Source organism: Tinamus guttatus, unplaced genomic scaffold, assembly GCF_059628265.1.
Source record: "Tinamus guttatus ecotype Peru unplaced genomic scaffold, ASM5962826v1 Tinamus_guttatus_pri_ptg000115l, whole genome shotgun sequence".
NCBI lineage: Eukaryota > Metazoa > Chordata > Aves > Tinamiformes > Tinamidae > Tinamus > Tinamus guttatus.
The window spans coordinates 7,809,893-7,824,997 of NW_028288649.1; the positions used below are offsets into that span (position 1 = coordinate 7,809,893).

The following is a 15,105-nucleotide window of genomic DNA, read 5'->3' on the forward strand; positions in this document are numbered from 1 at the left end:
TGCAGGGAGACCTGCCTTATGCGAGGCCAGCCTCAGGAAAGTGTTTTCGCCATCAAAACAGTGAAATGATCACGCTTGCTGACATGGTTTGTTGGGAAGGTGCCTGCGTGCCCACAGGCGTTTCTTGGAAGGGGAAGGACCGAATGCACTTCTCCTGTAGCGGGTCCTTCAGGCACTTTTGCAGTGCCGGGTCCAGGCTTCCCAGAACTCTGGGGAACAATTTACTGCGTTTCTCATGAACCCTGGCTACCCGAGATAACATTTTCAGGTTGGCCTGACAACCAAATAAGCCGTGTTTAGCATCAAAGCCCAGAATCCCGCGTCTTGGTTGTTCCCAGCCCGATACTTATCTCATCTGCATTTCTCCACCCTTCAAATTCTACATTCCCAAAATAAAAAAAGAGTGCCAAAGGGGAAAAAAAAAGGCACAATAACAGTCAGAAGAGAAGCCACAGAGCCCTGCACTACAACAACGGCAATTAGGCAAAGAGATGCATCAAAGACGCCACATGCCCCGAATGAAAAAACGATCCGAGCCAGGAAAAGGAAGCAGTGAAGGGAGGACAGGAGCTGTGAAACAGAAGCTTTCGAGGTCATGGGATTGGGGTCTGCGCAGTCACGTCTGCACGAGCAGGCAGCCCCGTCCCAGCACGGGCTCCACCGGGGCTCCCGCTGATCCCGCAGCAGCAGCACAGGACACGCGCCAGCGGGTTTCCAGCTGGGACAGCAGCAGGGACACTGCGGAGCTACGGAGACCTGTAGGGGCAGCGGGAATGCACGGAGGCAGTTCCTTCATAAGCACAAACTGGAACGGTGCTAAAATAAAAAAATCAATCTAGTCATGGGACCGCGATAAAGCCATGGAAAAGCAGCACGTGCTTCACTGGAGTGCACGGCAGATTTAAGCCCATGCCGCTCTGCAGAAACTAGACTGAATTTAGTTCTCACTGGCATTAGTCACCTCTGAATCTGACCTACATCCGAGGAAAACTTATTCACACAAGAACCCTGCATCGCTCAACTGAATTTATTCCACAGAATAAATGCTGAATAAATGCCAAAAGGCTTTCAAGAAAATCCAGAATTTCATAATACTTTATTGCCACTTTTTCTTTTCTTAAACCGCATCTGTTTCTGAGCCACAATGGATACTGCAGTGAAAACTGGTTAGTGTAATAACTTCAGAGGCTTCACCCTTTTAATAAAACACCTTGTTGAACAAATCCTCAGACAGACACATACCAGGGTCGCAGCGGGATTGCAGCATCCTTTTCCCCCTTTCCTGAGGGGGAAAGGATGTAAAACGTGTTCTTAAAAATAATTAAGACGAGACAAAGCCTAGTGCTTCTTTTGTGTTAAAGAAGAAAACAGAAAAGATAACTTTCCTTGGATCAAGATACAGATATTAGAGATACCAGGTATTACAGATGATATTACAGATATCAGGTATTACAGACATTTCTTCCCACCTGAAAGGCTGTGGGCAGAAGCAGCACAGACCCTCAGGACACGGTCCATGCCTCTCCCCCACATTTTAGGATCTTTGGATCGGCCTAATTACCAAATGGCTGTGACTCGAGCAAGGCTGACAAACCATGCGCTGCTTGAGGAGTTAGGAGAGGATTTCCTTAGCCGCACCGTGAAAGGTGCCAATAAATTGTTCAGCTGGAGAGTTAACATAAAAAATGATTTTTTTTATTATGTTATTTTCTTTAGCAGTTTATTAATTGCTGCCTGAAATAGTTTTCTGAAACACAACGAGCTGCAAATGAATTCATGGGCTATTAATCTGCTGTACATGGCACTGGAGGGAAAGCTCATTAGGTGAGTTGATGCAATTACTGCTATTACATAACCATCTTCACAGAACATAGAGTAAATTATGAATAATAACATTCAATCTAAGTTGCTCCTTTAAACATTAACGCTGGCAAGTGAAAGCCATGCAAAACCGGGAGGAAAGACTGCAAGACGGAAGAGGCAGATCTCCAAAGCAGGGGGAAAAATCTGCTCTTTAAAGCCTCCAACCACAGCAAAAGCAGAAGATGTTTATTTAACCATGGGAAACACGGTGCAACAAGCAGAACTCAGTCTTTACAACAGCATTTTAATTGTATATAAATCATTTTCAGGCACTCAGCATAACAAAGTGTGCATTATCTCTGGCTAAGGACAGACTGACCCCAGACCGCTGCGGTTTTTTGTAGCAGACAGACCCTTTCTGTTGGCTTTGCTCTCATCTTAAAATATCTCCCAACCACTGTTTGGCCTTAACTTTAAAAGTTCCCAATTTCTCAGGCTTAAAAAATAAATATGGTCCTTCCTATCCAGTCAGGAACTGGAAAAAGAGATGGCCTTAATGAATAAAACTAAAAATTGTAATCTCTGAATCTTGATTGCTGTTTCCTCGCTGTCTACCTACTGAAATTCTTAATTTCATTGGAATTCTCACATTTGGCTGGAATTTTTTGCCTTCACACCACAGGCTCCCCAGCTTCTGTAAAGAGGGTCATCATTTTCAATTGTCAATATAGGCAACCTAGTCTAATCATCTTGTAACTTTTAGTGAGAGGAGTCAGTTCCAAGGCCAAATTTCATGATTTCGCAATTTCCATTCCAATATTTAGATGATGTCTCTCAAGGAACCAAGAAAAGTCAGTGGACAAGGTGACTACCTTGAAATTTTTGGCCAAATCTATGTTATCTAGGCATCTAGTTTAAAATCTAGCCAACAGCAAAGGAAAACAATTCTTAACTCAATACTTAACTGTTGGTTATAAAGAATTAAACATACTTAAACGCTGAGTAAAAGCCTCCCAACAAAGATTTCATGGGTTATAATTAACTCACTTAAAAAACGCATTGTTAGTGGATCTGGATGAGCCTTCCCAAATGCAGCTATGGAGATTAGCCCTCTAGTTAACAACTCACTGGAGATGGGATCTCCCTTCAATAAGAAGACTGAAAGAGTATAAAATTACAATATAATATAAAAGCACAAACATAACAATATGTTAAGTAAATGTTTCCTAGATGCCAAGTTAAGCTAGAAACAAAGTAAGTGAATTAATTCATCCTACTGTTCAGCAGCAGAATTTAACCCTACATCCCAAGAAGCATGAACATTTAAATACCGTAAGACTTTGAAGTCTGTGAGGAAAAGTAACAGACGTTTCAGTGCAGGTTCAAAACCTGCAAATATAAAGGCAGAGCACAAAAATCCAGAACCCAGAGAACTCCTCTCCCCTTCTCAGCAGGCCCCTGCCCTCCGTTCTGCAGGAAGGCTGGCTGTAAGCAGGTCTGCAAACCCCAGTGTGGCTCCAGCCACCTGGAGCAGCAGCTCTGGGCCTTGCTCAGCACAGTTTTGCCTGCCCGGGCTCACTGCAGACGACGCTCAGGGCAGCAGCGAGGGCTTTTCTGCAGAGGCGCCGGGCAGAGCGCCGTGCCTGGCTGCAGCCTTCATGGGTGTTATAAAAGCGGGTGGAAATGAGGGACTGGCTGCGCTTTGCCGAGCAGCTGGGGCCAAAGGAAGCTCTGCCCTTGCACCCTGCAACAAATCCAGCGTTTAGGCTTTATTTAAGGGTAGGTTTCATCCTATCAAGGACATGCTCTAGCATCCTGCTGGAAAGCACCCGTGGTGCATAGGGTTTTGCCCCTGCCTTTTGCCTTGATCACGCCAGGCACCACTCCAGGCTGGAGTGGTGGGAAGGGTTGGAAAGGAGAAAAACGTTGTGGAACTGGGATGAGAGCCTCACCTGTGGCTACAGCTCCACATGAGTTTTCATGTCCCCACATATGAACCTGCTGGGGCCACTGCACCCAACGAGGTGCACGGGGCACGGAAGGGGCCGGCCCTGGGTGCGACGCTGCGATCCGCAGCGCGCCTTGCGGGACGCAAGCTCGGATCCCTCAGGAACAGAGGGATCAGACAGCAAGGCTTTATTTGAAGCTGTTTTCACGCTGTCACTGGGAGATAAGGCGGCCGCCCCTTCCCCTCGCCTCATCCGTTTGGAGCACAAGCTTTCTGCAAGAGCAGCTACGCAACCGGAGCCGGTTCCCGCGCCAGCGGGATCCCGTTTCAGCCGCGTCCCGAAGATCCTATCGCAGTGCAAACAGCTCCATTGCAGCCCTGGAGGCAGCCTGGTTGCTGACCTCTCCCTATCAGATCTGGGCACCACAATGGGGCAGGAGATACCTCGGTTTCCTTACACCAACAAAACAACCCCTAAAGAAATGCAAATTTGGTGCATTCCTTCATCATCTCACTTCACCAGCTATGACAAGATAAAAGCATACAAGAAATGCTGAGTATCTCTTAATCTCTTACAACGCGCTGCATCTCTGTCCTTAAAACTGTATTTACTGCATTGGCTTGGCATTCATTTCTGATCTTAAGTTTATGTGCAACTCTCATTAAGCTCAAAAGGAGTTGCATATCTAAGTATATATGCATGCCCTTTAACTGTAGCACAAATAAAAACACGACCGTAGAATTTAAGCACAGATTATTCTGGATACTGAAATCCTATATTTACTCCTGCTTAGCTCTTGGGAACAAACATCAAGGCTCCTATTTGCAGTTGTCCATCCTGATTAACTTTGTCATTTGGGACTGGTTTGGCCACTGTAGACTTATTTTCCTGTTAGACTCCTCCAATACATCTTGCTGTCCTTTCTTCACAGTTTTCATATTACAAGGTAACAGAGTTTAAGAAGACAGAAAAGCCAAGTGTGAAAAGGTACTTATTTAGAAAACCACCCTCTATCATCTCCTAAAAAGCCCGCTAACAAATGTTCCTTAGTTTACATAACCTTCTCAAGAGGTACACTTGAAACATGGAGACACTTAGGTAAAAAAGCCAGATTAGAAAAGAGCTTTCCAAACCTTTTAGAGTTGAAAAGTTCCTGTTTATGAAGAGACAACACAGAATTATCTCAGCTTTAGTTGTTAAACCCAGAGGACAAGACACTTTGCATTCAAAACGATGACATTTAAAACACCTTCTCCGTTCCGCAGCCAAAGTCTTGTACAGAAATGCAGCCAGAGGACATCCTTCACTTCTCCCCAGCACCTCCTCACCCCCTCTCCAACCTGTTACCCCTCTGGGTGCCTAGAGCAGTCTGAGGTAAAGGCAACTGCCAAAGGGCAGTTTCGCTCCCTTTTCACCCTAAAAACATGCAGAGCTTCATTCTCACAGGGGACAATTCTGGCAAAGCTCCAGCCACCCTATGAGAGGATCTAAAATGTGGTATTTTTTTATGTTTTACCCCAACTAGCTTTGGTTAACATGTTAGCAGTACTTCTGGTATTTCAAAATTTCAAAAACCTACTCTGATGCAACACTCCAGAATTTAAGAGGATTATTATTATTTCACATCAGCGGTAAAATTTTGTATGCTAGGATTCATTAACCACAATCTCTGATTTCCATGAGGAGTGGCTGGAAAGTCTGCAAAGTGGTCCTAAAGTCCATGGAGCTCTTTCCCACCAACACTCTTCCTCTGAGAGGGGAAGAAGCAGAGCATGGGAGACAGAAAAGCACATGCAATTAGTACAGAGCAGTGTGACTTTGGGACCTGTTCTACTCTTGCTCAAGTGCAGAAAAATGAACTACAGGGAAGTTTCATGCCATTTCGGAAAGAAAAATGCTTGTAACTGAACTGTAAATATGTTCTTAACTGTCCCATCAGTGTTAGAATTCTTTTTCTGGTCTTCTTTAAGAAGTTCTCTGGGTATATTAAGTAAAAAGCGTGTTGCTGGGTAATTTTTTTTTTACTTCTCACATACACACTGCAAATTTCTGGGATGTTTATTATTGGGACTGACCTACTGAAATAAGGAAGGTCACTGACGAAGGAAAAAAAATCCACAATAGAACATATTATTACATTAAAGAATTTTTTACTGCTATGAAGCCAATCAAAATAAAATAAAAAAGAATCCTTTTAGAAGAGTTGCCCCCGAGGTCTTGAGAAAGGCTACCCTCTGCTAAGTTTTCATGCTTGAAAGGGATGTAACTTAAAAATGTATATATATATTTGTGATTTTTCTCTTTTTGTTCATGTTAATTTAAAGTGTAACGTGAAGACTTCTGGAAACGTAGGCAGAAGAAAAAATCCATTATATTTATCAGTTTTGTACATTTAGTAATACTTACAGTCAGATTTACTATGGAGGTTTAAGGCAAAATTTCACCTTCCAGAGAGGCTCCAACTAATCAGACTTCGGACTGCCATTCCATCAGCTTTTTAAAATACCATATTTTGAGTGGCTGGGTCATCAGTTTGACAAAGGACCTAATGGAGAAGCCTCTCTCCTCCCTCAGACCAGCGAGGGAGACAGCATGGGGCCAAAGGATGGGTTAACAAGGCAGTGCCGTCCCCTTGTGTCCTTGCCCAAGATGCCCTTTCATAAGGTGATAATCCTGTCTTAAAGTAGGTAGCTGTGGCTGTGTTCTTTTCAATTTGAGCAGGTTAATGAACATCCGCTTAAAATAATTATAAATAAATAAACTAGAATAAAAAAGTGGCAAGAGTACCTACTCACAAGGTCAAAACTGGGCTAGTCAGGTATCATGCCGTGCTACAAAGTGTTAAGCGATGGCATTTAAGCTGCCGAGTTAGGGACTCGGAAGTCAATGAAGAACAGGTCTGATAAGAGGTTGCGTGCAAAAGTAAAATTCCTTTTGTGCATACGAATGCAGATCCTGGCTTCAATTACATAATCAAGTAATATATATCAAGCAATCATATTTCTCTTCCCTTGGGACTGCCATAAATACATGGGATATGACAAACAATAAATTGTTTCTGAAGACAACTTACATTCTTTGGACATTCCCACTTCAAAGCACTTCTGTAGTCTGCAGTACTGGCAGCGATTTCGAGTAACTTTATTGATAACACAGTTTTTATCTCTATGACATGTGTAAACCATGTTTTTCTGGATACTCCTGCGGAAAAAGCCCTGAAATCAAGAAGAGAAGAAGTCAAATAAACCTCTGAGCTTCCCATAACCCTTAGAGACAAGGCACTAACATTGCCTTAAAATAGCAAAATAAATTCAAAGTTATGGTTGAAGTAGGAAAACTTTAAAAGACTGAGGCTTATTATAATTTAATATTGTTTTTCTGCAACATAAGAGTCATATCTCAAATAAAAGCTAATTAAATAATGCAACCTAAAGCCAAAATAAACAAAACTAAAACTAGTAACAGCATTCAGGAAATGAAGTCCTAGCTTTTACATAAGGGCTCAAATAAACACAGTTTGGACTTATACATTCAGTAATGAGCTAGGTAAACAGCAGCCTTCCAGATTGATCCACGTGGAAGTCAAGCACTCGTCCAAGAAGGAACCATCTCCCTCCGCTCAAAGGTCCCCTGGATTTGGGTTGTTGCAGACGTTCTCTAGTTTGAATGCTTCCCATAAAAGTGAAATAATTGGAAAGCCAGTTCTTTTAGTAGTTACAACTCCTACAGCAATAAATTCGGCTTCTGTGGGTGGAAGAGTTCCACATTAGCTTACTGAGTTTTGAACTTGTAAACCCTGCCAATTACAGTATTTTTCTCATTCACACACAGCTGTGAAAATAATCATGTAGCTAGAATGATCTTGAGCAGAAATTAAAGAAACACAACTAAAAGTCTGGTTCATACTTCAGGAACTTCATTTGATTGGATTCCTCCTAGGGCAAGTAAAAGGGAGAAAAAACATTCAAAAACAGCAAGGTGGGTTGGCACAGAAAAAAAGGGAAAAAAAAACAAGTTAATTTCCTTATCTCCACTAAAACCTATGCTTTAGATATTATCACGTAATAATGAAGAAGAAAGGAGGATTACTTGAAGCATTTTAGAGATCAGCCCACAGATAGGCAGTGAAAGTATTTCTGTGACAGACATTTGGAAATTTGACAGTACTACTTAACCTTCTCACTCGGGTTCTGAGCATCATTGCAGCGAGCAACGGGGTCAGATTTCAGGCAACATCACAGCATTATGGAAGGATACTTGGCAATTTAGTGTTTGTTGGAGGGCTTGAAGGCTGAAGCTCCTCACCAAGCCGCGTGTTTATGCCCTACGGTGAAGCGGTAAACGCGATCGTGCAGCTGATAGCTCCGTCCCCGCAGTGCATTTGTCTAAAGATGGCATCACGGCACGCTATAAAATAGGCTTTTCTTAAAAGCACTCATGGAGATATGCGAGTAGTTCAAAAGCCCCAAACCCTGCCATTCAGCGCTAGCCGAAAGGGATGCTGGCCATGCCATGATGGAGAGGTAGGGCAGGCACAGTCAGTGAGGACTGCTCATAAATTCCTTGCACACCCCACATGCTATAGCTGTTAATGTTATGAAAATACCTCAGATTCACTCAGACCCTAAAAAATGCTTCTTTAATCACATAACCTCTGGCAATAGCTTTCTGCAGCTCTTGCACAGGCAAGCCTCATCCTGAGGTTAGCTCCTCTGATTTAGGAGATACCAGCAGAATCAAAGCTGTAAATAAAATTTCTCTTCTTCTTTCCTTCTCTTAAGCTATGGGACCCGGGATAAATACTTAATGTCATTTATTTAGCCAATAAAAACCCTTTTAAGTTACCAATAGCATTGCTATTTTATATTCAACTCATTAGTGGTGCTTGAACATTTCAGGTAAGAATATGGCAAGTATGTGCACTTGTTTACTTGCTAAAAAGCTGTAATGCTGTTCACTTATTGCTTTGCTATTCCTGTATGCCTGGCTCTGTGAGCACTGTTGGTCATGCTAACCAGAACTGTAAGAAGTCTCCATCATCTCTTTTATTTTACTTCAAGAATTAACGCTTTGGCAGAAGTCACAACCTTCTGGCTCGGGGGTCACCGTGTGGCTCATTTTCAAGCGTCACCTTTCAGCCGCACGGAGGTAACAGAAGCCCAGATAGGTAACATGCCCTCTGGTCAACTCGGTTTTGCCCACTGCTGCATGTAAACCAGCCCTCTTGCTCAGGCAGTGATGGATTCATCCCCACACAGCAGCCCAACCAGCCAGTAAGCGAAACGGCCCGAGCAAACAAAAACGAGCGCCCTGCGCGACTGCGTGGCCTGGCTGAGCGACTGGAATGTTCTGGTAAAACCCACCCGCCAAGGCCTCCGCGCCGCCCGCGCCCTCGCCGGGCAACCACGCCCGGACACCTCCGAGTTCACCGACACGGCACCGCTCGGAACGAGATACGCACGTCGAGCGTCGCCCGGTACCGAGCACAGCAGGGACAACCTCCCCAAAACGTACCTGCAGGGCACCCAAATACAACCCGCAGCTAATGGCACCCATTGACTGATGGTTTGTTCCGATATTTCGACACGGATTCTGTGATCCTTCTAGCCTAGGGTGTAATTACAATCCACGAGGAAGGAAAGCAGAGCTGGCGACCGCGCTTCTCACCGTACCGGCTTGCCCCTACTGCCAACCAGAGGACGGAGATCCAGCTTCTGAAGATGGCAAATGTAAAGCATTCACGAACCCACTGCTAATATAAAGGGCTTAAGAAGCTCAAATTCAGAAAAAGCCGCTATCTAGGTCTACACAGAGACAGCTCTTCCATGGGACTTCTTTCAACAGCCTAACCTCCCCAGCCAATAGCCTATGTAGAATAAAATTATAGACTGAAATATTAATTGTAGAAGCTTGTTATTTTCCATCGGCTATGTTTCATTATCTTTCTGGACTTACTCACCAAAGAAAATTAAAAATAAACTTGTTAATGCAAATATATTCAGAGGAAAAAAGGTATGATGCAGTCCTGCCCAAAAAGAAGGACATATTTTCCAATGGTGTATGCTCAGCTTTTAAGAACTCTTTCAGGAACTCTTTTATAACACATAATCTGTTTGTGAGGAACTACTAAATGCTCGACAATATGACACAGAAAAGACTCAATCTTAAGCTTTCCTCCAGATAGATATTAGGAACAATGCCCAGTTTCAACACGTTGCTTCTTTCCATAAAAAAATCCAAAACAAATCCATCCCCTGGTGAATAAGAGGTCATGTTTAGAGCATAAGAGGGCAAACAGCGTTTGCACGGCTCTGCAGCCTGGCTTGGAGAGGCACATCACGCGGCACGGGAGGAGTTTCAGGTGGTATTGCAGGTAGGGTCATGTCCAGGACTATTTCTTAAATCTGATGGCAGGCTCACAAAAATATTTGCTCATCAGGAAAACCTGCCATCCAAGTAGGCTGCATTTCTGTGCGTACTCACACTGCACAGTGATAAAACCCAAAAACAGCCATCCTTGATCTTACCCACAGCAGGCGGTATTTGACAGGCTTGTACTTGACCATGATTCTTGCCTATCTCCCAAGTATTCGACTCGTTACACCGCCCTGGACACAATACGTTGCCTGGGGCACGGTGTTGCCTTGCTTGCCTCATTTTATAGAGTACAGCAAGGGCAGGATGGAGACCAGACAGGACTCAGTCTTTACTCCACTTTAGCGTTCACTTCTTGGTTACTCACGTCTCTGCAGCAAGGGAAAAATACTGTGGAATATAGTGTTGGGCAGAACTGGCATTTGCCTTCAAATTAAGCAGAAAAGCACATTTAAATTGTGTCAAGGTTGGGTTCTAAGCAGCAAAGCAGATATAATATACAGGTACAGCATAACAGCCTTTTTATTGCTTTGGGCCAATACTTTCTTAGGGGGCTACTCTCCTCTGTCATGCCCTGTTTATGGATCTAACGCCTCCTGATGGCTCCTCACGAAGGAAGGATTTCAGCAGGAGGGAAATACTGCTCAGCACTGCTTATAGGCATCTTTTCTTCCTCTCTCGGTTCACTACAGCAAAGTTAGAAAGAAGCTAAAATTTTCTCAAAGTGCTTTCTCATCTGTTCACACAACCCTGACAGTCTCCTCGAAAAAAAGCAAAACAAAAAGTTTGAATGTATCTTAACTTTAAGAAGTTGGCAGGAATTTCAGAGACAGCAAACCAGTGCTGTTTATAAATTAATCAACTTTAAGTGGCTATTGGCTCTTGTTAGAAACTAACAGCAAGCAATATGTTATTTGCTGTCACGCATTCACCTTGTGAGGAATCTAGGCTGCTGAGGTACTGAACATGCAAATGAGCATTCTTTAATGCAAATATTTTAACATCCTTTCCAAATTAACAGCCTGCGATGGCAGAAGAGACGCCCCTGTGCCAAAAACGAGTGCAAATGATTCTTTGTTATGTAAAATGCATTATGTATATAAAGAAAAAGCAAACTGCGAAACATAAAATAATTCAGTGATACATATTTGCTTTTGACAGCACCTACAAAGTACCTGCATTTAAAGGAAGCTACTGAAGACCTATCAAGAACAGTTGATTTGCTCTAATATTCCTTCCATCTGCAGCTTTGGAAATAAACACGTATCTCGTGGTTTTATTCTTGAGAAGACAAACGGAGCTTTGCAGATGTCACACTTTGGAATTAATGCCCCCTTTCCAAGCTGCTGTAATCGGCACCCTTTACACACAACAGTTTGGGCCCACATTTCAGTTTTTAACCTCACCTTTCCTGCCCCGCGAGCCCTGCCCCTCCCTGGCCACCAATCTTGTTATCTTAATGGATGACAGACAGAGTATCCTTCTGACCATGCCGCATTAGGCGTCCTCATTTGCCGAGTGCAGGGAAAAACGCCGAGTATAAATTATTCAGAAATCTATTGTATCAGCGTGTGTTCTCCGAGCATTCACCACCGGCAGGGCAGGCAGATTGTTTTTCACTTTTAATTGTGTTGGTATCTTATCTGCCGTGCTGAAAGCAGAGAGCGACATGTGAAACCAAATTGCATGAAGCGGCAAATAAAGACGGCTTACTAGGTCCAGGACTTAAAACCAAACAACCTATTTAGCCGGTGTAACTTCAACACGAGGCCAAAAATCCCCACCCCACCATTGAGCTCTGTGTTATTTGTCTGTCACCGTGTCAAAAATTAAAGCGCTCAGTACAGAGTGCTGCTGTTCGCAGAGCTTATTAAATATATCAATAATACCTTGAACTCCATTATGTTGCTGGTTATCTGAGTATAAAGGAAGTCATTATGAAAAAGCTCTCAAAATAATGTTAAATGTTCAAGCTTACGAAGTCTTACAAAACTGTTCCCATGACCCGCTATGCTTAAATATCTGATAATCAATTCTCTCTTCTTTACAGTCGATTTTGGCAAGTCACATGATTTAAAGCTAAAATTATGCGCATCACGTGCAGAGAAGGATCATTTGGTCTTAACAGCTTCTTTAAAATATTTTGATAGCATAAGGTATGCCAAATCTTATTCGCAGATGTAGCAGGCTTACAAGTCGAAGAATTGCACTGCAAGCCAGAGATAGGGTAATCAAAAGAGAAGGGCTATTGCTGGCTCAATCTGTTTAAACAGCCTGCTCAGTTCATCTGGTTCAGCTTTGATTATCCCCAAATACAGTCAGCCATCTATGACTCCAGCAGATTTAGAGGCCATTCTTCAGCAAATCTGCACAATAAGCTTCCAAGTGAGGTGTCTTGCCACTACAGACCCCAAAGAAACACAGGAGAAGGAAACACTTTTCTGCATTAGTTTATCAAGTCATTGATAAATTACTTTTTGAAGGCAAAATGAAATAACAATAACAAAACAAAAAAAATCCAGCCCACGGCATATCTAAGACTTCTGCCATTCGTTACACTGTGAAATAGGGACTGTGTAAATATGTACCTTTTTACTGAGCAAATCTGTTCACGGTGCATAGCCCCACTTCAGTCCATTTATTTTAGCCATTTGAGTAACCCTCTACCCCTGCTAACCCTGTAAAACTGGGTAACCCGGGTTAGATAAGAAGGACCTGGGTCCTACTCTCTCACTGGAGCATCAGCAGAGATGTTTTTCTCTGACTGAAGAGACATGCACAATCCCACTTTGCTTATGTGTTTGGCAAACTACACAGCTGCGTTAATGAACAGAATAACGGCCTGCCGTGTTTTTGCTACAGTATTTCGTTACGAGGAATAACCCGTCTCGGGGAGGATCTGCGGTCAGGCCGGGTCAGACAAAATGCAACTTTTAATTGTTAACCAGGAACATCTGGTGTGAAGTCACTGACAACATCCAACTGCAATGGCACAGAAAGGTTTATAAAAGACAGTAAAAAGATGCTATAAAAGAGCTAAAAAGATGCTACAAAATGGCTGCAGATGGAATGCAAGACCTCATAAATAAAAGCTGCAAAAGCGTCGAGGAGGAAATCAAAATGAGCATATTCATAGTTGCACAGCACTTTTCCAGGATGTCTTTGGAAATCACGGCTCTAGGAATAAACAAATCAACTATCCAGCATCATGGCTGGAAACCCCCTCTTGCACAAAATGGAAGCAGCTACCGCAGCAAGCAGGGGAAGGTTTATTGCCACTTGTGCTGCTGCACGTCAGCGCAGGACAGTTGCATCTTTGCAAAACGAACGAGTAAACACTGCTGACCAGTGGAGCAGCAGGGAACACCCAGAGCATGTCAGCTGCAGGGCTGAGAGGGCCTGGACACCCAGCCTCGGCGTCACTCCGTGCTGGGAAGCCGTGCGGGGCCTGTCGTTGCTGCTGTCTGCAGGAAATCTCTGCTCGCCATTTCATCTCGTCCAGGCATTTACTCTGCCACGGCCTTCCACAGCCAGAGAGAAAACAAAGCTTCAGATTTAAAGCAGGGCTTTTTGTCAAGAAAACTCAAAACACTTTACAAAAGTAAGCAAGTGTTACCCCAAATCTCACGCATGGGAATACAGACCTGTGGATCTAAGAGCAATCCATTAAGGGTAAAAATGGCTACTCTCTTTTTATTATTTTTATACAAATGGGGATGCTTGTAAGGTTTTACCGTTTCCTCATTTCTTAAGAAGAAAAAGCGCCAATGGAGAGAGACAGGCAGATGAGGAGTTTGTCACCGCTCTCTAAGCTCTGGAGTGGGAACGCTCATCCACAACTGCAAAAACTCTCCAGCAAAGCCAGGGAAGGCCACATCTGATAAATCCTATTCGTTTTTAAGGTGAAGAGAATCTTGTGGACCTCATAGGGAAAGGAAAAAATAATTTCAATAACTATTTAAAGGAAATTATTCATGAGGCTACTAGTGGCTATTAGCCTTTAGCCACTGCTAAGGCAGAAATGAAACCCGTTTTTCACAGCACCCTGTAACTAACACATGTTATTGTTCCACAAAGCTTGGCTTGAGCTTAAAAACATGCCCAAGATAGACAAAACTGCTATTTTCTTTTTTTCTGCAAGTTTGAAACGCTCTTCTTCTTGCCAGCTGGCAGAAAGGCAGCTACTGACAGAGAGATCTTCCCAACTGGAGAGGATGGAAAATGATTGCTATTTGCCTTAAAGCCTGTGAGCTTCATTCATTCAAATGCAATCTGCAGCAACCTGCTCCAGTAAGAGTACTACAGTATCCATAAGACCACACTTGGCTTTTTCCACAACTTCGATTTCCACTGAACTCCTGACCTTTTTAGCAAACATGTCAAAGTCTCCAGACAGAGCAGTCATCACCTTGAAACAATATGTGAGCAGAAAGAGCGGTTAAGATTTTCCGCTGCTTCACTTCAGTAATTTAAACTGAGAGGAAGGAGCTGGTATGCACTTCCATCTGCTTTCCTCAAATTAGAAAAAAAAAAAAAAGAAAAAAGGAAATGAAATGTATACAATTAAAAAGTTACAGTTAACTTCCTTTCAGAAATGTCTGTGGGATGATTTTTGGCCTGCTAGGAAACTCCAGATGGGAAGTGTAATGAATATAATTTAATATGACTAACGGGAGATCAAAGAAACATTTCTCTGAGTTGAACAGCACTGAGCTACTTCACATCATCTAACACGGAAAACACACGAATGAGTTATTGCGTTTTGCTCTTTTTCTTATATTTTTGTTTATGCAAATGCCCTTTAGCCTGATTTGTGGAGGACCAGCCCTATAACCCACTAAAACCATTAAATGCCAGTAAGGTGGTAGTACAACCAACAAGCACTTACCCAAAGGGTTATGTATCGTTAACTGCTCATCGTTTTCTTTTTCTTCCCCTTCTCCTCCAGTGCCTCAGGATTTATACCACCAATTAAGAC

The 15,105-nt window shown here is 43.1% G+C and overlaps 1 protein-coding gene across 2 annotated transcripts in view; it reads right to left on the minus strand.

Moving 5' to 3' along the window:
- Nucleotides 1-15,105, minus strand: part of RARB (retinoic acid receptor beta) — a 298,547-nt gene that overhangs the window by 31,309 nt on the left and 252,133 nt on the right. For both annotated transcript variants that reach the window (XM_010228387.2, XM_010228388.2), the window contains one exon: nt 6,826-6,967. In XM_010228387.2, coding sequence (XP_010226689.1) covers nt 6,826-6,967 — 142 coding nt within the window. The remainder of the gene's footprint in view (nt 1-6,825; nt 6,968-15,105) is intronic.